At 36.1% G+C, this 26,952-nt stretch overlaps 3 protein-coding genes and 1 long non-coding RNA gene across 6 annotated transcripts; all 4 read right to left on the bottom strand.

Annotated features, from left to right (window-relative positions):
• Positions 1–1,861: 1,861 nt before the first annotated feature.
• LOC110763016 (P-loop containing nucleoside triphosphate hydrolases superfamily protein) lies at positions 1,862–5,626 on the bottom strand. Its single transcript, XM_021965748.2, has 3 exons — positions 4,221–5,626; positions 3,246–3,413; positions 1,862–2,763 (listed from the first exon to the last, which is right to left on the bottom strand). Exons 1-3 carry the CDS (start codon positions 5,439–5,441, stop codon positions 2,416–2,418), a joined length of 1,737 nt encoding a protein of 578 aa, XP_021821440.1. The 5' UTR covers positions 5,442–5,626; the 3' UTR covers positions 1,862–2,415.
• Positions 5,627–6,028: 402 nt separating this feature from the next.
• Positions 6,029–10,237, bottom strand: LOC110763011 (E3 ubiquitin-protein ligase SINAT2). 3 transcript variants are annotated; one of them, XM_088254800.1, is made up of 5 exons: positions 9,848–10,230; positions 8,955–9,118; positions 8,238–8,557; positions 7,242–7,628; positions 6,029–6,495 (listed from the first exon to the last, which is right to left on the bottom strand). In XM_088254800.1, the coding sequence occupies exons 3-5, from the start codon at positions 8,454–8,456 to the stop codon at positions 6,175–6,177; spliced, it is 927 nt and encodes a 308-aa protein (XP_088110926.1). In that variant the 5' UTR covers positions 8,457–8,557; positions 8,955–9,118; positions 9,848–10,230; the 3' UTR covers positions 6,029–6,174. The 3 variants fall into 3 exon arrangements, with proteins under 3 accessions (XP_088110926.1, XP_021821436.1, XP_021821435.1); XM_021965744.2 differs by lacking the exon at positions 8,955–9,118 and having other exon boundaries at positions 6,029–6,500; positions 9,848–10,237; XM_021965743.2 differs by lacking the exon at positions 8,955–9,118 and having other exon boundaries at positions 9,848–10,229.
• A 2,859-nt stretch (positions 10,238–13,096) lies between these two features.
• LOC110763019 (uncharacterized) lies at positions 13,097–13,597 on the bottom strand. Its single transcript, XM_021965751.2, has one exon. The coding sequence runs from the start codon at positions 13,505–13,507 to the stop codon at positions 13,241–13,243; it is 267 nt and encodes an 88-aa protein (XP_021821443.2). The 5' UTR covers positions 13,508–13,597; the 3' UTR covers positions 13,097–13,240.
• Positions 13,598–18,187: 4,590 nt separating this feature from the next.
• LOC110763008 (uncharacterized) lies at positions 18,188–21,436 on the bottom strand. Its single transcript, XR_015836734.1, has 4 exons — positions 20,939–21,436; positions 19,963–20,295; positions 18,859–19,122; positions 18,188–18,327 (listed from the first exon to the last, which is right to left on the bottom strand). It is a non-coding gene; the product is annotated as an uncharacterized LOC110763008 (long non-coding RNA).
• Between the last annotated feature and the right edge of the window lie 5,516 nt (positions 21,437–26,952).

The following is a 26,952-nucleotide window of genomic DNA, read 5'->3' as shown; positions in this document are numbered from 1 at the left end:
GGAGAAGCATTTGTTGCAAAGAAGGACGATGTGCATTCAAGCTGACAGAACATATTGCATGGTTATTTTCCCTATTTTAAGAAGGGTATGTCTCTTGCTGGTTAAGAGGCAACAAGTGATGAGTTTAATATTACATGTTCTAGTGTGTTTTCGAGTAGTTAATTAATTTAATGAATTAGAAATAAGATGAAGAGAAAGTATTAATTCATAATGTAGTTCAATTATGTATTAATCACAGGGTAATAATGTCAATAGCTCAATGAACAAACGACAAACATAAATCATATAATAGAGTACAAGGTCAAAGTCAATTTCAGATTGCCCAACTGGCCAATATTATTATAATGAATTTAGATATGTTTAGTGGGCGCTGGCAGCATTCTGACCGTAGATGTATGGACAATAAGAAAAGCTTGTATGTAGGCCCACAAGCGACTGACTTTTTGCAAGTCGTGATATATAATATCCCAACTGCTAAAAAATGATTACTCGCTCACTGTCTCTTGTTGGATTAATATTGAATTCTGAATTTAGTATATTATTAGAACAAGGCCTCATGCACTGCCTACTAAAACAACACACAACGTCAATATTATTGTAGCAGACTCTCTTGCTTATAAGTTATAGCTAGGTTGGATTATAATATACATCGTGGCAGGGAATACTTGTTGGATTATATACGTGTTCTTCACATCTTGTATCATTGTTTTGTCCGTTTATGTACTTATTTTGGATTTTTGGTTAGAAAGTTCAAGCCCAGATATCACCTAAATCTAAAGCATTTCATTATTCAAGATACTACTTGCCTCTTTACCGATAAAGAAATATTCATCTTTTTTGCGAATCACAATTTGACATATATGCAAAAATGATTCATTAAAAACACACTCAAAAAAGAAAAAAACGTTATGCACACATATCACACTGTTCTTGACAAGAATGTAAGAACTCCTACTTACTTGGTAAGGAATGAAGTATTTTCCTTATTCAAAGCCCAAATTAATCGACTTCTCCTATAATAGTATAGATATATGTAGTTGTACTAGTAGTACCTACTATACAACATGCTTTAAAAAGAAAAAAATCTTTTGGATGTTCTTTTCTACAAGATTCTTAACTATATGTATCAAAGCCATGAATGATGAAAACCTTTAATTTATAGACCAAAATTTCTTTGTGCAAAATATCCGTTCTTTGTTGAAAGATGAATTTTGTATTGATATTATCTATAATATAAAAATAACATGTCATATGTTCTGTTATTAATATGTTGTCAACAATAATATATCGATACCATATTCATTATTTAATAACAAAATCAACGTCCAAAGTACTTAAATGAAAGGTTTGAGACCAGTAACCATAGATTTGTGAGTCTATGGCATCAAAGCGAGAATAGACTGGTCAAATGGTGCCAGGCATTATAGGGCATTCAGATGCATGTGGATTCAAAATCAAACTGAGTCATAAATGGGAGCCATTTAATAAATATTAGATATGGGTTTGGTGGGTTCCATGATCCTTGCCTCAACTATCAAACAAGAAGACAATGACTCTCTTGCATACATAAGCACGCTTTGGAAGACTATTCAATTTCAGTGCAATTTTTACGTCTCAGTTTTAAAACGGTCCAAATGCAAACTACACCACACCACAGACAGTGAGTGATGGTTGTCATGTGGAGAAAGTTGGATCATCAACGCAAACTGTATGTGCAAAGCAAACGATATGCATATCTTTTGTTTTTGGCTGCGTATCAAAAGTAAGAATAAGACTGATCTAGTCATTTTTGGCTCCCTTGCCATCGCTATTTGATCTTTGAGAAAATTAGAAATAATTGCACAAACAGAGGCTGCAAGTCTGCAACAATTAAGCATTGTGTGGCTTGCCTTTTTCAATTGATGCTTCTTCATTTACCATTCAACAACAGTGCAAAAGCATTAACTTCATACCAAAACAACTCTAAACTGAGACTCAACTTTTCACACTTACAATTTACAGAGAAGAATAATAAATAAGAAATTCTAAGATAGGCCCATCAAATGAGCATGAGACAGTTAGCTCATATGCTTTCACTCGAAATACGGCATGTTTATCCCTTTGCAAGCCGTCTTTTACTTTAGTGGTAAGTGCAGTAGAAAACAATGCCTTCGAGCTGTTCTTGATATAGTTGCTGGAGAAAGATCACTTCCAATTGGGAACATCCACCCCACTTATAGTCAGAGAAAGCATCAACCATTTCATCTGTGGCTCAAATAGGACGCCTAGCTTTGTCATTCTAATAGAAGGTTGATGTTGTTTACTCGACATTTCTCACCTGTAGTATTATCAACCATAAATTGTTACAACACTTTCACCTGTTTTGATAAGAACTGCCACATATCCTTTACCAGCTTCAATTGTTAATATGATGAATCAGCAAGCAACAGATTCCTTTCGGTCACTTTGTTTCCTCTTCTTCTCACTTCGGTGGTGTGGCTTATTTGAAGCTTGGTCAGCCTTAGAGACAATTTTAGAGACTGTAAAACCAGCAACTTCAAAAATGTATGATCTATTAGGAAGCAATGCATTGCGAAGAACAACGTCAATACCATCATACGTCCAAACACTCAAAACTGCCTCTCCTTTAAGTCCAACAGCAAACCAACCAAGACCTGCAGCAGCAATATCCACCGAACTTGAATCCCAACTGTTTCCACTGATGTGAAATTCCTTTCTCACCCACTTCCCAAGCTCCTTGACTCTAGTCTCTCCAATTGGTGGCTGAAACAGTTCATTTTGGGATCAGAATTACATATGCATACAGCAATATCATGCATTTTCCTAAACTTTAAATGATAAGCATATCTTTGATTTTAGTCTCATACCTACAGGATGGACGCATCATAACTAGGCCCAGTATTTTAAGCAGTTAGGAATGCTCGACACATTGGAGTTAACAAGGCAGATGCCTATACATATCTCTTAATCTTGAGTAAACTTTTCATCAGAAGAAAAAAAAATGAAAAAAGTAATAGGGAATTCAGAAAAGTTCAAAACAAAAAAGATCACTAAACAACCTGGTATTATACTAATAGAGAGTCGGACCTTGAGAAGCCACAGGTGTTATATATAGAGAGCTTATCGGTATTTGTGAGTTGAAAAAATCTCCAATGGTAACATGTTAAAAATGAATAAGACTAATGATTATTAGACTAGAAAACCAAGGATTTGGAGAACCATCACTCCTCAACTAGTGCTAATACCTGTAATTGAAGACCAAAATGTTCCTCTACCATTGTGCATGCATTTTCTGTTTTTCCCATGTGTAATGGAAGATAAGGAGATGCCCATGCTGTAACATAAACAGTATCTACTGATGATTCTTCTATATCCAGCCTCATAAGCCCAGCGATATGAACTGAATAACCATCCTGAACCAAAGGACAATAAATGGGCTATGAAAAATGAAACGAATATTTATAATTTACATGGAACGTAAATTAGCAACAAAGAGATCCATGAACCGATTCCAAAAATTAACACAAGACAACTACTTTATTTTTTATGAGAAGCAAAAGAATATACGTTATTCAAAATTAAATGAACTTCCAATTCAATCAAGTAATCAGCTTTCTAGTGAGATACAAACTCAGTAAATATGCTCCAGAACATCAACAGAAAAGCCCTTCATTCTTTGATCACTGGATTTTCCATGCAAAACGACATTGGAACTTGCATCATATTGTTCAAATGGTTCCAAATGTTGTGAACTTGAGATGATTCATGTGTACAAAGTACAAACTAAACTTGGGATTGAATAGTGTTAAAACCAAGATCACACTTAGACAATTGAAGAAATGGGTGCTTATTAACTATAATACTACCAAAAGTAGTGCTTTCTAATTCTATCTGTAAAATATGATTCGCGTTTCATTACCTTATTCACATTAGGAGTAACAGATTTCTATAAATTAACAAAGAGACATACAACACAACCCAATTCAAAGTTCAAAAACTTAAAAAACCAAATACACAAGAAATAACTGCACTGAAATTGTCCACAATTTTAGACCATTTGTTCAGTTATACAAAAAATCAACAAGACTTTCCCACTTCACCTTTGTAGGTGTTGATCAAGCAATCTATTAAAGAAAATCAACAAATCACTCAGTACGGATAAAAATAGTAAAATCAGCAATACAGCCCCGTAAGGGGTAGTTATGATCAAGTATGCTTACCTTGATCCTGTATGTTCTTGGTTTCAATTCCTTGCTAATGTTTACAAGACTCTGTTCTTCTCTTGTCAATCTGGTTGTAATCTGATGAGGATTCAAAAGCCCGGGCGTATCAAATAACTTGGTATGACCAGGAAGTACACCTTCCACTCTAACAATTCCCAATGTTGTTCCGGGCACAGGCGCTTCTGTCAGATGCGTAATCTTCCCTCCAACATGCTTCCCAATTGCATTTATCAACGTACTCTTCCCTGCATTCTGTGCGCCTATTGCCCACACATTCCCTCTTGGTCCTGCCAAGCTAACAACATCATCAACAAGATTTTTCAACCCCCAATCCCTAACAGCACTCACCAAATGCACACTTGTTAACTTATTGGCTCCGCCCTCCCTTGCTCTTGTCCTAACCCAATGCTCTAACCTTGTTGGTGACAATGAACTTGGCAAAAGATCAATCTTTGTTACCACAAGCACCACTCTTGGCACATTCCCTGACTTACCCTGTTTCCAAGCTGCTGAATGCTCCTCGATTGTATCCGAAACCAACTTGGCAACCTTTTTGGGAAACGACCCATCAAAGTCTGCAGCGTCCACCACCATTAGCACCACTGATCGGGTCCCAGAGGCTAATGCCAACTTCCTCCCAACCGTATGATCAAAATCAAAATCGGGAAGCAAGTTCTCCACCGTTGGATCCTTCACTTTACCGTAATGCCTCAGAGAGTGGCACCGTGCACAGACCACCGGTTTCTCCGGCTTGAGTTCGACCAAATTGGATTCAGGGCTCAGGTTTTCGGGGTCGATTATGAGACCCCTTTTGAGGGAATCGTTGAATTCTGGCTCGTGCGCAACATGCTCGAGATGGGCACCCAATCGATAAGTCCTTGGATCCTTTTTTGAGGGTTTGAGGAAGAAGCCAGGGGTTTTAGGGTCAGAGTCCTGCAAGTGAACGCCACAACCAGGGCAGACGAGGTGAGCTTGGGTGGTGGCTTCATCGTAATTTCCTTCACGGTTCAAGGGCAACGATTTAGATGACGAGAAGGGTTTGAAGAAGATGGTTGAGAATGGTAAAGGTTGAGAATTTGTGGGGTTTTGGAAATGGGGTTTTGGGATTGAAGTGAAATGAGAATATGGGGTTTGGGTTGTGAAAGAATGGGAAATCAGAGAGAGAGAAAGGAGGGGTTTTAGCTTTGAGAGGGAGTGGTTTCGAGCTAACAATAGCATTTCTTCGTTTTTGGGATTCAATGGCAGAGAGATGGTTGAGGGTTTAGGGTTTTAGCAGAGGAGGTATACCCCGTATTTTGGTACCGGTGGTTGGATTTTAGGCTTTGGTCTATTAAGAGTAAGCCCGACCGTTTGGAAATCAAGAGTAGAAAACCAATCTTATTAATCCAATTCCAACGTGAGGTTTTCCTGGCTATGACTTTTTTATTTCTTTCCTCGGTAGAGGACAATACGTTTTTAAATTTTTATTGGGGCTTTTGGTTTGCCAAGGGCATTCTCTAGGTCATCAAATTGTCTCATATATGCATCAACGTTTATCGAATTATCTTTTTATATATGAACGGTTGATAAACGTTCATCAAAGTGTGACATATCAAAACAAGATTATTTTGTAATGACCCATGGGACTAGTGATATGGAAATATACTTTAGACCATGACTCAAGTAAGCTTCTTTCCAAAAGTTATCAAGATTGAATAGTGTGTGGAAATATACCTTGGACCATGACTCAGTTAAAACTTACATGCATGTAGTCCCTGCCTTTTTTGTTACTTACAGAAGATCCATAGTCAAAACACTGTCCAAGATAAACTAATCAACCAAAGCATCTTAATTTTATCAAGCAACATAAATCCAGCCTTCTTACATAGTTAAGCCCTGACTTCCTTCCAACCTTTTATTTTTCACAGCAAAAGGTTACAAATATCTTTGAACAAGTTTCTAGTTTTATATCTCAGTGTTCTTTCCATATACGACCAGCGACTTTCAGCTTCAGTTCCTGCCTATTACCACCGGAGAAGAAGAGTGCTAAGTTCCTCTGAATGATTAGTCCATCTTGACTGTCACGAACTTTTCTGTGGCTATCTCGGATACTCCTAGGAATTCCTTGCCATATAAGCTTTCTGCCACTGCCACTAACTTCAAGACTATAAGTGAATTGCTTTGCCTCATCATCATCACCCATGAACCGAAGGAAGGCCATGTAAACAGGTGCAGTTCCAATGTGGAAAGCCTCAAAATGCAAGCAAAACTGACGCCCAAAACAGTTAAAAATCTGCACTACATTCAAATATCACAAATGGGTATGAATACATTGGTAGAGGTTGAACTGAATCAAATAAGAGAAGCTAAGCAACCGCGAAAAACACATTTGAATTTTTCTTAAAAGTGAAAAATGTCTTAAAAACTTCAAGGAACATACTTTTACAAAATAACAGCCTGACATTCATATAGACTGAATTGAAATACCATCGTCTTAGTGGATAACACCTCCCATTGAAAATATAGAATGCATAACCAATCACTCAGGAAAAGGAAACAAGTAGGATGTACAGTTTGCTGCTCATGGGGGAAGGGAAACAAGTCTGAGTATAGCTCAGACAAGCATTCCAAAAGGATATTTATAAGACTGCAAAGTTTGTACCCCTTTTTCTACTTTCTTCTCAGCAATTAAAGAAATCATAGCCAAAGATTAAACACGAATGTCAGCAATGTTTCCATTCAGGATTAAGAAAGAGGAGAATTACAAATTAAGCTATCTCAGTAGGGTTTTATTGATGCAGACAGTGATTGGACTCATGGATTTCCCACAAAAGAGTGGCCTTCACACTAAACAGTGGAAATTTGAAAAAAAATGTCATCCTGAAATCAATAAAGGTACTTTTACTGGTAACACAAAAAATATTGTATTAAGTTTTTACTTGGTACTTAAAAGATGCAAAATTTCTGACAAGATTGTTTATAGAAATGCAATTTGTGCGTGTTATATATAAAAAAAAAGAGTGAGTGCGAAAAACTTACGGTCAACATCCATGTAGCATTGTCAACTTCTTGGGGATTGGATTTAACATATCTATGGTTGAAAGTACATCCGTCATGCATGTCAACCTTGTGATCATTTTTAAGATGCATCATAAGGAGTTGGATATCTCCTGTGACAGAACAATCAGCTCCAGCATAAGGGCAGTTGTATGGACGATATTTACAGATTTTCTCATGCTTTAGCTTGCTGTAGTATGGGAATATATCTTGGCAACCATAAATTTGGTATCTACAAGGAAGATCCAGCGACTCTGCTACTTTCTCCAGTGCCAAGCACCTTATATTTCCAAGTTCATTGCGACACGTCGGGCAACAGTTGTGCACTCTAGCCTTACAGCTCGAGCAGAGAGTATGGCCATTTGGACACTACAATATAAGCTTCAATAAGTTCTCACTTTGATAAAACCATATCCTAGGACATGTATATTAGGACCTATGTGCATGTAATAAAATCTGAAGATCAAATAATGCTAATGCATATAATGGGAAAATGCAATTGAGGCCCTCCTGGTAGCAGGCAGAGGCATGGATTTTGTTAGGAGTTTACGAGATAGAGCTAACATACTTGGGAGTATATAATTATATATAAGATAGGATGGTGTACATTTTAATCATCATGTTAGATGATGTGTGACGGTATTTCTCAATTAATGCTTCACATTCGATGAGTAGACAGTTCTAAAGAAATCCATTTCTGGAGTACATGTTTTTGAGATATTCAAATTTGTGAATATTTTCTGAGTTGTATATATTTTATGCAATATAAATGAGTTTCAAATTTTGAGTAACTTTATATTAGATAATGTAATTTTGTACAACTACCAGATACTGCAAAGCCAATTAGCATCAATTGCAGGAATTTTTTTTTTGGTTCTATGATTTTTTTTATTTTGAAGTTTTGATAATTTAATATTAATAAAAAGGAGAATGAGATCCTCCATGACCATTAAATTTTGAACAAATACTAAAACATACCTGGTGAATTGGAGGACACATTAAATTCATGCAAACAGGACACTCGAGTAGGTCATGCACATTGTGGTTTGATGGCATTCCAGGAATTCCAAGCAAACCAGGGGCAGCTTTTCTGAAAGGGGAAGTCCTTACATCACCAGTGGAAGTTGCAACATCAGAATCTGCAAACGCCATACGAGACTCAGCCACATCCTCACAGAAGCGACCTCCAAGAGACATGTTTCTTCCTCAAATGTCAATGTCGGTACTCTCAAATTGGGATCAATATCATAGTCTATTCCCCAATTGTGTAACTTTTCTCAAGTGTCAATTTAATTACCCTGTCACCCACCATTAGAAGTTTAGTGGTATGCAGAACTTATCTTTTAACCAAATATATGTAGTTGATTTTATGGAAAGCAAGGTATTTATCAGAAAAAGGCAGAAAATAAAGATGCCAATCTACATTTTCAAGAAAGCCATCTAATTGCATTGAAGTCAACTTTAGACAAGTGAAAAACTTTATCTCTTGTGCATTTGGATGAGAGAGTTTGAGGTGGGATTTCAGGTGAGAAAGGGCTAGGGTATGATCTTGGGAAAAATTCGGAATGGATTTGTCAGACATACTTTAAAATGGGATTTTAGGGCCCAAAATTCCATCTAAAAACACCACATAAAGTGGCAAATGAAACAAGGAGATACTGTGCTTAGTGACTATTTTCTTGTTTAGTTGAACACCTCTTGATTTCTTACAACTCCGCCCCTAAACCTTCACTGAGTCTCTTAACTTCTCTAGGAGAGGGTGATAGAAAATGCAGGTGGTTCCACAGTTAGCATGGTTAACAAGATCTTTGTCGAATGGAAGCTATGAGCAACAATTTTATTGCCTACAATGGTATTTCCTGTTCACAACAAAATCTATCAGAACTGTTAACATAAGTGATCGAAGAAAAAGTAGTTTCACTTGTGTAATGAGTCTCAAAAGAAGACAAAAAAGACTAATTTGCGTGTGTGAAGAAAACTGGAAGAACAATTCTCTCGGGCCTCTCGGAAATTATGAAAATTTGTATAAAAGTAAAAGTAGTTGCCTTCTTTTCTCACTGTGAAGCTTACAAAAGCATGAAACAATCTTGTCCTTCACTTGATTTATCAGAAGTTAGCATATTCAGATTAAACAACTTCCAAATGATTATACCCAAAAAATTCCAAATAAGAAAAATGACAAAAACAATGAGTTGCCGTGCTATGGGAATCTTTAACAACTACAATGCACAGTGAAGATCCCTGCAAAAAGAGAGGAATAAAAAAGGGGGGAAAGAAGACAAGCTGGCGATGAATATTTCCAAGTAAGATGTAACAAAAGTGGAAAACTCAGAAGCAAAGACAATCTAGAAGAGATGCTTTCACTTTTCATGACATTCTCCAGCACACATTTCACATTTCAAAGCAATTTCAGAAACTGGAAGCTGAATAGTACAAATTAACTGCATACTCGAAACAAGCATAATTGCAGACCAGTAAAAGAAAGCAAAACCCAATTCAAGCATCCTACCAAAATTGCACTCTGAATCAAACTACCCAATATAAACTACACACAAACAAATTAACAGAGAAGGAATAGAAAATCTTACCAAGAACTGTAAATTCCCCAAATGAGATTTTGAGCCAAAACCAACGGCACAAAAAAGAGAACTGTCCAATTCCCAGATGAGATTCTGAGCCCAAGTGCTTGAATATTCAACTTTAATCAACCCCAGCTTCCAATAATTGAACCAAATTTTTTTCCTCCAAAAAAAAAAAGAAAAAAAAGAAGGAAAAGAAAGATAAATACAAGAGAAGAATCCGTGAAAGCTGGCCCGGATTATATGCGTGTCTTAGATTGATTTGGGCATGAGAAAGTTTCCAACTTCCAAGAGTCAAAGTCTCAAAGATGATGGATTTTTGGATATTGGCTTGCTTGCATTTGTGAGCGTGTGTCTCTGTTGCCTCTTAACACCTAAGCCCACTTAGGACAATATTTTATACTTTTTCATTGCAATTAATGGGTCTGTGTCTTTTAGCTCCTCCTCCTTTCTTTGCCATTTGCCCCATTTGCCCCATTGGTATTGGCAAGCTGACATTTCCCGCACGCAACGTTTTGAATATTTCAAACCAAAACCAGCCTCCTGGCCATCGGACCGTTTAAAGTTGAAAAAGTGACCTCAAACAGAGTGGGGGTGGGAGAGGTGGTCAGGTGAAGTCAAGTCCATGCTACTTTGGCTGCAGTTGCATTGCTCGTTGGCTATTGTTTCTGGTTCTGGAAAGTCAAAGTGACCACGTCACTGGATCCAAACGTTGCAAAGGCGATGGCTCCTCTGAAAGAGACAGTCAGTTCGTGCGAGTTTGAGTTTATGTGATTATTTATGGGTCGCCTGAAAAGGCCATGTGGTCATGAATGCACGAATCCAAGGAAGATTTTGGCTTCATGTTTTCGTTATGTCTCTTCAACTTAAGGCAACCAAAGTAGAGATTTATCAGCAAATTTCACTTGTTAGCTGTTAGATTCTTGTGTCCGGCGTTACAAGTTCATTTAGATGAATTAATTCTACACTCGTTTTTATAAGAGTCTCACACAATGTACTGATCCTAACTAAAATATGATTAAGTGAAATAATTTAATGTGTTAATTTGATAGCTATACCACTAACTACTCCATGTTAATAACTAAAGTGCCATCTTTATCATTAACATAATCAATTATGAAGAAATTCCTCCTTATTATAAGGTAATCTGTATCTTTGGGGAAAGGTAATTGAACAATGTTATTAGCACCGGCAAACGACAGACAACAACATTTGAACAAGTGAAGGTAATTGAACAACTTTATATACCTGTTTCTTTGTGCAGATAGGAAGATATATTATTATAATAATATAGTATGTCTCACACTGGGGGCTCCTAACCCACTCTTAGAGGACCACATGGCAGTTTTGATTGGAAGCCTAGATTGCTAGATATCATTGTCGCCTTTTGTGGATAAATTATTTACAAATTATAAGTATATAGAACATAAATTCTTGAAGAGAAATCAATGTTTAATGACCTGTCATTAGAAGATATTTAACTTAATAATTGAGAGAGAGAGAGAGAGGTTGGAGTTGGACTTCTGGTTTCAACGGCAAAATATTTGTCTATCAATGACAAAAACGTTTTAATCTTGCCTCTCTTTCCTTGAAGAGAGAAAAATTATGGACAGATAGATACCATTGCTCTTTGAATTCAACATGTCATTCCTTCCTTTGAAAGTCTTTTTTTTTTTTGGGTTGCTTCATAATAAAACCTTTTTATTTTTCTGGGATGAGGTTTAAACAAGAAAGCTTAGAGATACAAGATAACTCACTTAAACTTGTAACACAAGATTCAGACTGAAAATCAAGCAAAATTAACACCCTTTAAAAAAAATGAGACCTTACCAATATGTTCCTGTGATGAACTCGGTGTATTTGTTGATGCGTAACCCCTGAGCTGAAAACCTTGGAGCCAAAGTCACAAAGTTTGAATTTCATTTTATATGTTTGAATTTCTGTTTGTAATGTGAGCCATTGAATAATAGTCCAAGTGGACTCTCTTTCTAGCCTAGGATTTAAGTGATAGCTTGTGATAAATGTAAGCATCTCATAGGATGCTAGGAGCAATGGCTAGGATTCAATCTTTATGTAAATCCGTTAGAGAAGCATCTCACTTCTCTCTCTCTCCTAACAGCTATATTGGCTAGTGGAGCAGAAATGAACAGTCAATTCCATTTTTCTATTCAGAGCAACGTTCTCTTCTTCATTCTCTCTCTGTGATTTCTTCCTTCCTCCCAAACATCCAAAATATTCAGAAACTAATTACTAGAAGCCTTGAATCTTAACATTATTAATGGAACAATGAAAACAGAATCTAATTTTGATTAGAGGGGACGAAGAGTTTTAATTGGAGTCTGTGTAGACTGGTTGATGTTCTAATTTTGACTGATATGATATGCCAAAGGCAGGCTTCTCAGTCAGAGTCACCTTGCGCGTAGTCAAATAAGAATAATATTCAGCCTTCAGCAAGAAGAGCCTACAAGTCAATGTGGTGGCTGCACTTCATGCATCAATTCTCCCCTCTATATATAGTTAAAATTTCCAAAAAAATAAGCCATATATGATCCTGTAAATTTTCCCAGGAGTTTTCTGTTTGTTTCCCATCAAAGTCAGAACCATCTCTAATTAATTTATAGAAATAAATATTACTTCAGAGATCATGACCCTTTTGGGGGTTATTTCTGAGGCTTTCGTACATTATCTCATTGCCTCTCCTGCAGTCAATATCTTCTGCATGATTTTGGAAAAAAGAATGAGTCCTGAGATGTTCTTTTTAATCTGGATCTGGTGTCATATATGTCCTGTGATGGACTTTTGGCTTGTATTGCTGAGCTTTCAATCATTGTCTCTGATCTGGATCTGGTGTCATATATGTCCTGTGATGTTACAACAATTCTATTGAAGTGCATTGTTTGTATTTTCTAAAACATAAAATGGGATGAAGAACTACTTTAATTACTTTATTTTTTTTTAAAAAGAAGGTTAAGAAAATATCCCAATCAAGATTTGACTTTGAAATTACAATTCATTTTTGTCCTCCTTTTCAAGCATTCATCAATTTATTCTTTGCAGGGTCTCTTATCATTCAAATTTCTCCACTTCCCTTTGGAAACCTTAGTTAATTTTCTGTACTGATGAATTTCCATGAAAACCTATGTACATGTCATATAGACTCATAGTGTTGATATGTTATAGGAGAGTGCTATGCAATTCTAATATATCAAGAGAATTCTACAAATTGATGACTGCTCTGCCAATTGAAGTATGCACTGCTTAACATATAACAATACTTAATTAAACAACAAAAGAAGACATATTTTACAGAGTTACATGTGCCAAATATTACAGCTTATACGTAAAGAATGAAGTGTATATCATCATCAATAGTATAAAAGAGAATTATATGTAGGACATGAATCATCTATATTTAGAAGGATTAGGGCTGCAGGATGGTGATGCCGGATCATCAGCAGCACCAGTTGGTAAGTCAGAGATGGCAGCCAGAAGACGGTTAATGCTAGCAGAACGAACCGGCCTAAAGCTGTTGAATGACCTCAACTTGTTCTTGGAGAAGAGATTGGATGAACTCGAAAGGATGAGATAAACCAAAGCTTGAACTACAACAAACATAGCCACCTTCATCAATGTGTTATCCACCAACACCAAGGAAGTCTCCACCACCATTTTGTTGTTGTTGTTGTTGTTAATTTCCTTTTTCTAAGAGAAGTGGTTGCAGCAAGAGTTGTGTATTTGCCTGAGCTAGAGTTGGGGAAACCCTTGTTATATATATAGGAGGAGAAAAGGAAGAGCAGCCTAGTGGTTAATACTTTGACCACACACATGCTTAATTATATATGTAATTATAATTAATTAGTCTGTGGCATAGACTTGACTGCACAGGACTTCAAATTAAGGGTTCTGCTTTTTTGGGATGAAGAGTTTCTTTCTGTTTTAATCATAATTATTTCCACTAGGTTTTGGAAGTTAATGCAAATGATGCAGTTGGTGGCTTAGCTACTTTTTATCAATGGTAAGGTGTTGATCACCAAAAGTTTAGAATAGTTGTCATCACAACCATGAGAAGAATATGATCCCCCAAAATTCAAAATGTTGAACTGTGCTTGGCTGACCTGGCCCTGACTCTACATGATCTTTAACGTCTGTACATACTTTTAGTTTTAGATAAGAGAAAGAAAGAAAGAAAGGAAGAAAGAGAGAGAAAGAATATTTATGTGTTTGCTTTGGAAAGAATCTATGGTGGGAAAAATCCAACGAGACTCTTGTGGCCTATACCGAAAGAAATACATTAATTCCGTGCAAGAGATATGAATACAAACAATTCAAGAAAGACACTAAATTGAAAAGCGAAAGATTACAAATAATCCAATGTTTAATGTGTGTAAAAGAAGGTTAATTAATTTATAATCATGGTGAATGTTTAGATTTTTGCAAGTGATTAGAAGATACCAACCTTAGCATTGCGCTAATGGGCTGCAAGAGAGCACATGAAAGTTTGTTATACCTTTTATGTGAAAAGCACATTTCCACGCAAAGGAGTTATGCAGCTTGGTTTGGTTACAACAAAAGAAATTTACTTTACATCATACAGGAAAGGTTAAAGGTGTCAAAAACGTAAGGGATTTGTAGCTTCATTTGTTAAGAACATTCACCGATGCATCCGAGATTCAATCTTCAAAATCTCCATCCCGATATAACTTGTATAAGAAAAAAAAGGGATAAAAAAACAAGAGTGACACTACATTATTCAAGCAATTACAAGGATACAATCATACAATACTAGCATGATAGATAGAGATAGAGTGCAAGCATCAATTTCAGTGTACTACAGTAAACAATCGTATGTCTGAAGGGAAACCAACACGTGGCAACGCGGTGTAGGCTAAGTCATACTAGTCATCGATGTCTTATTAGAGCAAGGCACGTGTCATCTATGTGTCCACATGCAGGACACATGTCAATCACCTAGCCCACTTCAAGTCGTATTTATAGCATGCACTACTATTCTTTCCCAGCATCGCAAACTTGAAGAGTAACCTTTTACAGTTTACAACTCAAAAACATTCAGAAGTCCCGGCATATCAATAACTGTGTTGAAAGAGAAATGGCATCTCATAGGCAGAGCTACAGGGCTGGTGAAACCAAGGGCCAAACTCAGGTAACTCTTTCACAATGCGTGCATTGACATGTTTGTTCAGCTACATTTCTTTTTATACAAGTTATATATTGAATAAGGGGCATTCGAACTCAGAACTACGGGTGCATGGATAACTATTGTGAACCACTTGAGCTACAAGTCTTTTGCAGCATTCACACATTAGTTTAGCCACATTTCAACAAGTATTTATATATGCTACTTTTTTGTTTTCAATTGAGATTTTAAAAGATTGTTTTGGGATAAATAACTCTTGTGCTATTCAATTAAGACTTAAATGATATAAAAAAGTCTAGTGGTATAGACTATTGGGATTCTTAAAAGATAGTGACCAAATCTATTGGTATTCAAAATCTTGCTAATTTCAAAGGATTTTTTTAAATGTGGAATTGTATGAGATTTTTTAGTGGGAGGTATAAATATCAAACCCTATCTCAAATCCCACCCCATAACCCATGATATTTTTCGCGCGGCTATACTGCATAAATAGAACATCTTCAAAGTATAGCCGCGCGGCTATACCATTTAATATGTATCTCTCTTTTTTAATCACTTTGATTAGTAGTTAGGTTTTTCTTAGTGAATATTAAAGGAAAAAAGAAAAAAGAAAAAAGAAAGATTGAATTACTATTTATTAAGTAACATAATTCATGAAGTTAATTAAAAAAATTTAGTACTAATTATTCACTAAATAAATAATAATTAAAATATAATTACTAACTTAACTAATTAAATAAAGCAAATATATTATTTAATTACTAACAATAAAATTTAAAAAAAATTAATTAACCCAAATATCCTAAGTTTATATTTAATTTTTTTAAAAGGACCTCTCCCGACGAAATTTCATCGGCACAAGTCAATAGACTTCTCTCTACGAAATTTCGTCAGCAGAAGCTCTTTCGTTGCGAAAAACCTAATCCGACAAATTTTTGCCTGCATAGATCTGTGCCGACGAAATTTCGTCGAGAAAGGTGTTATGTTTATTTTATTTTAATTTTTAATTTTTGAAATATAAAATTAGTTTCTTTACTCTTTTTTTTTTTGGCTAACCTCTTTAATTTAATATATGTAATTAAGTAACATCTTATCCTTTTTGAATTACTTTAATTATTAACTAGCCTCCCTACATGCGCGTGCGAGAGGCTTTTTTTAAATCACGCGCTCTACTCGCGACTTACAAAGTTTCGTAAATATATTTTCGCAATTGTATTTATAGATGTTCGTTTCAACAATATCATATTTTAGTCGCGCGTGTGATAAATCATCTTCTTAAAAGTTTTCCTTTATCGCCCGTATTTTTCTAGATGTCCATCTTAGCAGTTTTATTTTATTTTTTAATAGCGTGTGAATTGTTTAGATGGACATCTAGAAAACTACGGGCGATAAAGGAAAACTTTTAAGATGATGATTTATCACATGGGCGATTAAAATATGAAATTGTTGAAATGAAGATCTATAAATACAATTGCGAAAATATATTTACGAAACTTTGTAAGTCGCGCGTAGCGCTCGTGATTATAAAAAACCCTCTCACACGTAGGGAGGCTAGTATTCAATTAATTACCCACACGTTAATATTATCCAAAGCAAATCTAGCGTTAATAGGAAAATCTCAAATAATTTGAGTAAAATAATATTTTCATTCTACACAACATCATAGCTTTAGATTATGTACATAAATATTTACATAATATGCACATAGGAGGAAGATATGCAACGATCAAGACCACTTGCGCCACCCGTTATATCTTTTTATCTTCTATATATATAAAGCAAAAGGCAGAGAATTGTAAAACATTTAAAATACCAGAAAATGCCCTTGTTTAATGCAAACATTAAGAACTGAAATTATTAATTAATGAGGATAATATGGTAAATTCACATTTTTTTATATTAAAGAAAAGTCAAATAATTCTATTTTTATGGAACACAACTAATCATGATCTTTTTTTAATTTTAAGAAATTTTAAAAAAATCATCGTAGGCGCGGAACCGCGTGTAGAGAGGCTAATAACAATAATGATAATACCAACTGTACAATCACAAATTCACAAAAGATTCTTCCACCGCCACATTCTCTCATGCATTTCAATTTTCCAAAATTTTCATCTGCTCTCTGCTTCCCTCCCGCTCTATCTTCCGATATCTCAACCCTACATACCCTTAATGGCACCCACGACAACACCTCACCCTCTCCTTGTTTTAGGCACTTCTTGCCTCAATAACTTCCACCACTGCTGCTGCCCTCAGATTCTTGTTTCCAAACTGTTGGTTTGTGATCTTTCTATGTGCAAATAATGAAATTCGAAGACTTTCTGATGCAAAGAAGCGAGGAGAAACAGAAAAGATTTGATCTTGAGGAAGAGGTGACAACAAAGTTTTTCCCTCTTTTTGTTTCCCAGCTTGGGGTTCTAAATGTTGTGATACATATTAGAAAACTTGTCAGAGAAAGTTGACACAAATCAAATGCTTATGTGTTCTGCAGGTTATGAAATTACAATCAGAGATAGATGGACAACAAACACTAAACAAGTTTCTGCATTGTGCTCTTCATGGAGCTCTGCTGTCACATCCATGCCTTTTATCATTGTTTCCACCTCAGTTATAAGAGAGAGAGAGAGAGAGAGAGAGTGCGTGAGTGTGTGTGTGAGCGCGTGTTTGTGTGTGTGTGTGTGTGTGTGAGCGCGCATATGTGTTTGTGTGTGATGTGTAATTAAGTGGAATTGATTTTTGAGAAAAGGCTCTACAATATGCAGGTTCAGGTGCTATTTTCAGAGCTGGCAATGGTGGAAGAAGAGATTAATAGGCTGGAAAGAAAAGTTGAAGAGCTGAAATTGAGGTTGTACCAAGAGAGGGAACATACCAAAGAATGGGAAGTGCAGAGGAGGCAAGGGCAACAGAATCACTTGCTGTGCTGAGTGGGAAATCAGTCAGTGCTCAATGAAGAGAGATGTAGTAGATCCCAGAACAATGAGGCATTGAGAAAAGAAAGAAGGATGAAGAATAGAAGAGCCTTTGTGGATTCTGCATCAGATTTCCAAAGGTGGAATTTCCCAAAGTCGGATGGTAAACTGCTTATTTATCTCATATGAAGAAGAATGTGGATATCGAAACACTTCTTTTTTCCTTGGTTTCTTAATGAGATTTTCCTTTCCCAGTGAATAACGCAAAACTTGGCACCACCCCTTAGAAGGCACAATCAAATAATAAAAACAGATTTGTATTTCACCTAAGCAACTCATGATTTTGGCACAAAGACAAATTATCCAGTACAAATTTCCTTTATTTGTTTTTTTACATGTATCCATACTCCTTGCAATTTATGCGCCTACAATAGGAAAAACGGAAAAAATTAGAACAGCAGGAAAGAAAAAAACAGTAATTGGAATGAACTACAACAACCAAATAATGAGAGAACTTCAAAATACAACCAATGAAATTCTATGATGACAATTACCCAAATTGAAGTAAATAATTAAAGTTTCAGAATTCTAATAGTGTAACTAAAAAAGAAAATTATCGCTTTTTCTTAAAAAAAGAAACATTACAATCATGAAGCATGAAACTTAAACTGAAAACAGAGCAGGAAAGAAAAAAATTGCAACCAAATGTTCCTACTGTAGGAAAAGGGACTAATATGGGCCCATAATTGGAAAAATGGAAATATTAGAAGCCTTTAAGGCTTTTTATACAAAGAGAAAACATATATCACACAAAAACATTACCAAATTTCATACAGCAACTCTGTACTTAAACTAATTCTTTACCCAAAAAAGGAAAAGAAAAGAAAAGAAAAAGTAGAGCTATACTAATTATTTCTCCAAATCTCAAAAAAGAATCATATTAGTAATGTATATACCTTAAATGCTTCACAGCTTTATCTCTTAATTGTTCCTCTCTGAAAAATATTGAGTTCATCCATTATGCACAACAAAATAGAACAGGATAGTATAAAGAACAAAAGTTCACAATTACAAAACTCCTTGATGTATTGAACTCCTTGCATCACTAAGTAAAACATGAGGAGACGTCCAAGATGGGTGTGAGGAAGATGGTGATGATGAGGACGTAGCTACCCTTTGCTAGTAATGTGAACTTCCTCATATCAACTTCAACAAATTTCCTATCAAATTGTTGTCACCATACAAAACTAATGTCAACTAATGAAAACAGGAATACTGGCTGAATTTATGTGCTATTGCCAAATTACATACCAAATGGATGCTTGTTAATACAACACTCGAAAAGCAAAAATACCACTCGACATTCCAAATGTCATCCATGAATGGCACATAATAAACAAAATTATTCTACTTGTCTGACTCAATGTCAGTACACAATCAAAAACTGGAAGCACCGTGTTATTTGGAGTGTAACACCAAAAAAGTGGCCTGAAAACGGAGTCTCACTCCGTGGGTCATGATATCTAGCTTCTTTCCAGTCGGATTCTTTGTGACAATTGCCATTTTCTGAATAAGCACTTGATGTAATCACAGAAATCCAACTCAAAGGTTGCAAAGATTCATGACCAATGATGTGCGATAACTGGTATAAAACTATGAATAGATGAATAGCCAACAGAAAGAAGAAACCATGATACAATTAACACGGCTATTGCAAATTCAAAAAGAAATGAATGACCAAAACTCTGCTGCACAATTCTCTGATCCTTACAAAATCAAAATCTCATTTATGGAGGCAAATTCCCACCATAAAAGCTTGAAATACTTAGCCAAATAATTGGTAAGCAGAACAACGGCCATGTTGCATTACTTTCCAAAATGCCTAAAGACCATTTGCTATTCAAAACCAGATATTAAGAAACTGAAAAGGAAAATGCAGGGGCTGTATATCTCAGTAGCATACTAGCAAATCATGTTAATGAATCACAAAACTGCAACTCAATCAGCTTAATCAGCTAGTTTCCCCCCAGCATTCATGCGTAAAGAGAAATCTCATATACCTGTAATGCATCATGTATGCTGCTGCCACTGGTTTGACTCAAAAGGAAGCGGAGTGGGTGAGCCTTGGCTTGGCTATCTTCTTGTCCTCTTCAAGAGGGATTAGTGAAAGATTGGCTGGGTTCTCGATCATCAGTTTAGCTACCAGATATCCTGAGATGCTCCAGGTCTGGTACTTCCTCGCTTCCTTCCCGACATATCTCCCTGCCTTGCCGTCATAGTATTCTGGCCACCCGTCTTTTGAGAGCCGTTGCTCCACCTGTTCAATTGCTCTCATATAGCAGTCTGAGGCCTCCCCGTCTTGATACATGCTGCAGTAAGCAACCACAGCAGTGCTACAAGACAGATGCAACAACATTAACCAATTGTTTTAGAACAAACACATAAGTCAGAATTATGTGGACAAGCATCAAAATATCATGAATAGCACAACCATTTGCCACGCTTTCCCAAATTACATTCAGAAATGTATCCCACAACATTTACATACCTGAAGATTTCGATTGGAAAAGTGGTTACAATCAGCAAATAAAGATGTTTAAAATAAAAGATACTATGTCATGTAAGTAGTGCTTGTAGCCTAGTTTACTAAATAAAAACAATTACTATCCTACTCACAGAAAGTGGGTACTAATGTTCATGAAATGTAATTGAAAGGTCTCAGTCAAATAGAACTAGCACTAGGCTTCAAGTAGAAAAATAGAACTGCAAATTGTAATATCACGCAAATAGACACAGGGGACATTATCCGAAAGATTTACAAATCAACGGGAACTAACAAAACCAGCCTTGAGCCACCGATATTTAAGCAAAAACCTTTATACTTTAATGGTGAAAATGACTGCTAGAGGTGCTAAAATGAATAAACATAGCACGTAACAGAGACAAATCAAAACAAGACACGAACAAAAAGAACAGAAAAGATAAAGAGCTAATGCAAATAGCACATTGTGATAACACCATTTCCATGAGACTTACTTGGCCAAGAGCCACCATTGTGATAACTCCTTGAAACTTCTCTGGGTTATCTGTTGTTGTTCGGAAATCTTCTTTACAAGTTAAATCGTTGAACACACTCACTCATATTGTTAATATTACGGAATAAATGGCCTAGGCGGGCTAGGCTGGGGCTAGGCTGGGGCTAGGCGGGGGCTAGGCAGGCTAGGCAGTCTAGGCGGTTGCTAGGCGGTCACTAGGCGGGCGCTGGGCGGTCTAGGCGGTCGCTAGGCTGGCCCTAAGCGGTCTAGGCGGTTGCTAGGCGGTCACTAGGCGAGCGCTAGGATCATCAATGGTGAAAAAGTTGAAACGCGGTGTATTGGTAGGGAAAATAGGAGGGCTTTGTAGCACGCCACAGCCAATTTGGAGACTTGGCGAGTGTTACTATCAGAAAGACAACAACAACAAACCCTGCTCTGAATTTCTCCCACAACTCTTCAGAATTTCATCCAGTTTTGGGATCAGACGATAATGCTTCGGAATTTTACGACGACGATGATAATGACGAAGAAGATGGCGGTGGCTGGGAGCGTGGTACAGTTTAAAATAGTATAGCCGATCGGCTATACTTTTAACATATTCTATTTATAGAGTATAGCCGGCCGGCTATACGTTTAGAATATTCTATTTATATCGTATAGCCTATACTCTTTAACACATTCCATTTATAGGCGGTCTAGGTGGTCTAGGCAGGCGTTAGTGCCTAGAAAAAAAAAAGCCATTTTGGAATCTCCAAGGTCAGGGACGAGATGAGGATGGTGCTATGAGCGAGAGAGAGAGAGAGAGAGAGAGAGAGAGAGAGAGAGAGAGAGATGAGGATTGAAGAAGAGAGGTTGGCGGTTATGTCTTAGCAAGAGAGAGGGGCTAGTAGACGGCTCGTATTCGAATGAATTCAAGGAGATCCATTATATCTCGTAGTTATTGTATTGCATTTATAGCGTATACCCGCACGGCTATACTGTTAGATATTCTATTTAAAAAAATTAAAATTTAAAAATATATATAGTGGGATCCTTTTTTTCTTTTAAATTTTTTTCCCTGATTTTTTGTTTATCGATAAGAGTTGTTTATAACATTATCCATTACTATTAGGCCATTACCCGAGTATTTATTGTCCTCGTTTAATTTTTTTTACTTTTCCAGAGTTATTAACAGTTTAAAGAATTTAGCACTTTCACGTTTAATACTTCATTATACACGTATGTATGTATTTTTCAATAATACATACGTGTTCTGTACATGCCTTAAAGACTTGGTAAAATTCACATTTTTTTAAAAAGTAAACATACAATACTCGTATTGTAAATCTACGTAAGTATTTCTCATGTTTAATACATGTATTTTTTACAAAATTTTCAATAAGACACACAAAATTCACGTATTATACAAATAATTCTCACATATTATTGAATAAAAATAATATATATTAAATTATTATATAATGGCCGATTAATATATACTTTGGATATATTGAAACTAGCAACTTAATATCTCTAGAGTATAAACTAATGCAACAAAAATGGTGTTTTTTTCTTAATTTTTTATTTATTAAATTGTATAGCCGCGCGGCTATACCTTTTGCATTGTAAGCCCTCACTCCTAAGGCAAAGAGGAAATCTGTTTTAGCCCTCAGGAACTTTCAAGTTACAAGCCAAAATCCTTCTGCATTGTTGCTTTCTTACTCCATACTTGGTAAAATAGATCTAACACCAAAATATTCTCTCATCCAGTTTAAGACTCCATAAGTTTCTTCATCCATAAAGTTCATATTAGTTTCCCAAAACTATTTCTAACAAAGTGGTGCAGATAGTACCCGGAATCAAGTTTCTGCAGCCATCCCTGCAAAACACAATTGTATAAGATCAGTTATTGATGACCACACCAATGATAATATAAATTGGAGCAAGTTGCCTCTCAGATTTGTATAAGATCAGTTATTGTCTATTTCGGCTACTCATGGTAAACCTATTATAATACAAAAAACTATCATATTTGTTTTTCTGAGACAATTAATTTAAATTTATAAAGAGAGAAAGGAGTAAAGGATATATGAGAAATTTATATATTGCAAAGATTACAGAAATTCATAAGAGAATTTGCATGCTTCAGCTGCAGTAGATAAAGGAAAAAGAAATTACCTCAAGAACCAAAGTGGTTACCATGAAAGTACAAACATTGACTCTATGATGCCTAACTTTCTCGAGTAACTGCTGCATACACTCAGCAGGATGGACCAGATCACCTTCTGGAGTACCCCAGAAAGCGAATGCCTCCTCGACTTGCTGTAAAAAGAAGAAGATTAGAAACTTTGGTCAAATATAGACTAAAATCAAATACAGAATGTAGATTAAGGAGGGAAACTTGTAGCAGAAGCTTCCTGAGTTCATAATATCATTGAGGAACTGCATTTGTCTACAATCACAACACACACAGTGATGAATAAACCAAAAAAGGAGTGAATACTACACATATATCACATATTTCAATTGTGCTTGACAAAATTTGCTTTGAGACAAGAAAGTATTACCAGGGGAAGTTGGATTGAAATTCATGCTTTGAGACAAGAAAGTATTATCTGGTATAGTAGAGTATATGCTACTTATGTGTTAGGTACATTATGTTATATTTACCTAGTAATTAGGTACATTATTTTATATTTACCTAGTATTTAGGTGCATTATCTTATATTTACCTAGAATTTAGGTACATTATGTTATATTTACATAGTATTTAGGTACATTATGTTATATTTACCTAATAATTAGGTATATTATATCATATTGATGCAAGTCTCTGCTTGTTGCAAGGCTTTCCAATCAATTGATGCGAATTGCTTGGCTAAATTGCTTCCTCCTTTCTTCCCTCCATTGCCCCAGGGAGACTGTGCTCCAGGGAATGTTGCTGCTTCTAAAGCATTTGGGTCAAAGAAGTAGTGGTCAATTGAGAGGATAGTTCTTGCAGGGAAAAAGTTATATTTTTGTTCTCGATTAGTCATTGTCATGCAAGTTTTACATATACCTTGAGTTTTGCTTAGGTTGTGAATTGTGATGAATATTTTAAAGAGAATAACATCCGATGAATCTTATTGCATTAAGACTCTCTCTCTCTCTCTCTCTCTCTCTCTCTCTCTCAAATTCCCGGGGTAAGGTGATCGTATACGCTTCCCCTTTCATATTTACCGGTTATGTGTTGTTCACACGATGAGATGATTGTGGAGAGTGTTAGTCCATAAAACAGTGTCAAGATAGGGTCAGCATGTTGCTGGTCCAATATATTTCCAATTGACTATTTTCTTCCTACCTGGCCATAAGAACAACTGTGCTGCCATGACTGGGAAAATTTTGCATATTTCCTAGTTCCTCTTCCAAGAGAAACTCAAGATTTTTTGTGGCTTTCCATTACCAAAATACTTAGGTTTCTAATTTGCCCATAAATTTTAGCTCAAGTGATATTGGGATGAGATATCTTTTTTTAGAGTTCAGATCAAGTGGCATTGGCTTGTAACTTTGCAATAATATTTTATTGGTGTTCTGGGTACATTTACATGAGAAAATAAATTCCACTAAATCAGAGGCACTTTTTTTTCTTCTTCTAAATTTGCAACATAAATCCTAAATTCAGATCAATGGTTATTAAATTGAGGAAATCGAAATCAATGATGCTTGAACTTGGAAATCATGCACATCAGACATTAAGTCACCAATGAGGTCCAGTATAGAAACTCCTGTATGGTATGCATACAACATTTTTGTCCGAACACAGAAAATGTTATGAGTTCATCCTAGCTCAGGCTCATTGCTGGGATGAACTTAGCTCAGGCTCATTCCATTCGTAACCCTGTTACCTGAGCATCAAAGTCTTCAACTTAGCTCAGGCTCATTGCTCTTATATAAATCCTTACCCTCTTCTCTCCAACCATCAACAAAGCCAATCTAGCTAACCGTTTTCTGGTATAATGCAAAAGTAAGAGTTCCAGGTTTGCCAATAACCATGTCTAGAAAAGTTGAAGCAATATTTTCACTACTGCTAATGGCAGCATGTGCTGCAACTGGCCTGGCGCATGTGCCACCCCTACCAGCATTGCCTCTCTTTCCACGGATCCCAGGCCTATTGCCACCAGGGATCCCAGGGTTGCCGCTGCCAGGGAACCCGGATGACATAGCAAAGTGTTGGTCTTCACTTCAGAATGTTCCAGGTTGTGCATGGGAAATTTATACTTCAATCTCTACTGGTAAATTTGTAGTAGGCCCTGCTTGTTGCAAGGCCTTCCAAGCAATTGACCAGAATTGCTTGCTGAAAATGTTCCCATTCTTTCCTTCATTTCCTCCATTGATCAAGAGCAACTGTGCAAATGACGCTGCTCCTAAAGCAGGTGGGTTAAAGCAGTAATATGCAGTTGAGAGGATAGTTCTCAGAGGAAATAAGTTGACTTTGTTTTCAATTAGTCACGTAGTCATGCAGAGTTTTTACCTTCTGGTGCCATTTAAGTTGCTTTGGTTTTGGAGGATTCAGGATTGTGATATGTATTTGAAGGAGAATAACAGCTAATTAATCCCATTAAAATAACTCTCTCTCTCTCTCTCTCTCTCTCTCTCTCTCTCATACATCATTGAAATCCCTTCTTTCTTCCTTTCCCAAAAACAACTGTGTAACCATCAATGGGAAAAAAAAGATTAGCAATATTTCCTAGTTCCTCTTCAAAGGGAAATGCAGGACACCATCTTCTAATAAAAAAAGTACATTAGCAAACCAAATGATGATGCAGCTCAAGTAGTATTAGATGAGGTCATTTTTGTAGATTTTAGATTCAATTCCTTTTGCAAGGAAAAAGAAAACTGGAATGTGGGCAGATCATCTGTATTTTGACACTTTTTAATAACATTTGATTGGGAACATACACAGGCGAAATAAACTCCACTAAAATGGAGGCAGGTTTTCTAAATTTGCAACAAAATAAAATCCAAGTGCTTAGGTAAAACAATGATGCTTGAATTTGATAATCATGCATATCAGGTGCTTATGTAAGTCACCAATGAGGTATATTATAGCAAATGCAATAACTATACATATCCTCATGCATATCAGGTGCTTTGTTTATAAAAACAACTTTATTGGAGTGTGGATTTTCGATGTGGGATTTTCACAAAGGGCACCTCAAAATATAAGCCCATATTTTTATTGTTGGTGTAATGGGGAAATATATTTCAAGAGTATAGCCGCACGGCTATACTCTATATTTTAAACATATAGCCGCACGGCTATAATTATACCCCAAAAACAGAATATTTAGCCGGGCGGCTGTACTCCAAAATAAAAGGGAAATAATTCAAAATGCCACCCTTTTCATAATTTTAACTGAAAATACCACCTCTCCCCAAATTTTTTTGCAAATATCACCTATAAATACATACTTATTGCCCACTTATCTCCCAGATAACACTTTTGGTCGGTTTTTGGTTTCTCTTTCAGCTCTCTCTCTCTCTCTCTCTCTCTCTCTCTCTCTCTCTCTCTAGCTAACTACGCATCTTCTCATGAAGAAGAAGATCAAGAACAACCTACAAAACCCACAGCTTTGCCCTCAAAACCCAGTTCTTCCTCTTCCTCTCTGTTTTCTTCTCTATCCAAATCCAAACCCCAACTTTGTCTCTCTTCGAATCCCTTCTGCAACCTAAACAAAACCATCTTTTCTGAATATGACAACATGTCTTGGCATTAGGTGGCCATTGTTTGAGCATTTTGGTCCAATTTTAGGGGGTTTTGAAGTCAGGGTTTCTGGAGAAGCTGTTCTTGAAGAGGGCATGTAAACAACAAAAGCCCAGTAAAGACGCGCTATTTTTAAAAAAAAAAACAAAAAAATCGTATAGCCGCGCAGCTAGACTATTTTTATTTTATTTTATTTTATTTTAAAAGAGAGGACCTAGTAGTGCTTATGCGCCCAGGTGTCAAAAGTGTATAGCCGTGTGGCTATACTATTTTTAAAAAAAATTTAAAAAAAT

Source organism: Prunus avium, chromosome 6, assembly GCF_965620075.1.
Source record: "Prunus avium chromosome 6, drPruAviu1.hap1.1, whole genome shotgun sequence".
Taxonomy (NCBI): domain Eukaryota; kingdom Viridiplantae; phylum Streptophyta; class Magnoliopsida; order Rosales; family Rosaceae; genus Prunus; species Prunus avium.
Note: the sequence above shows the minus strand (reverse complement) of the source record. Positions and strands in the feature narration are given on the sequence as shown.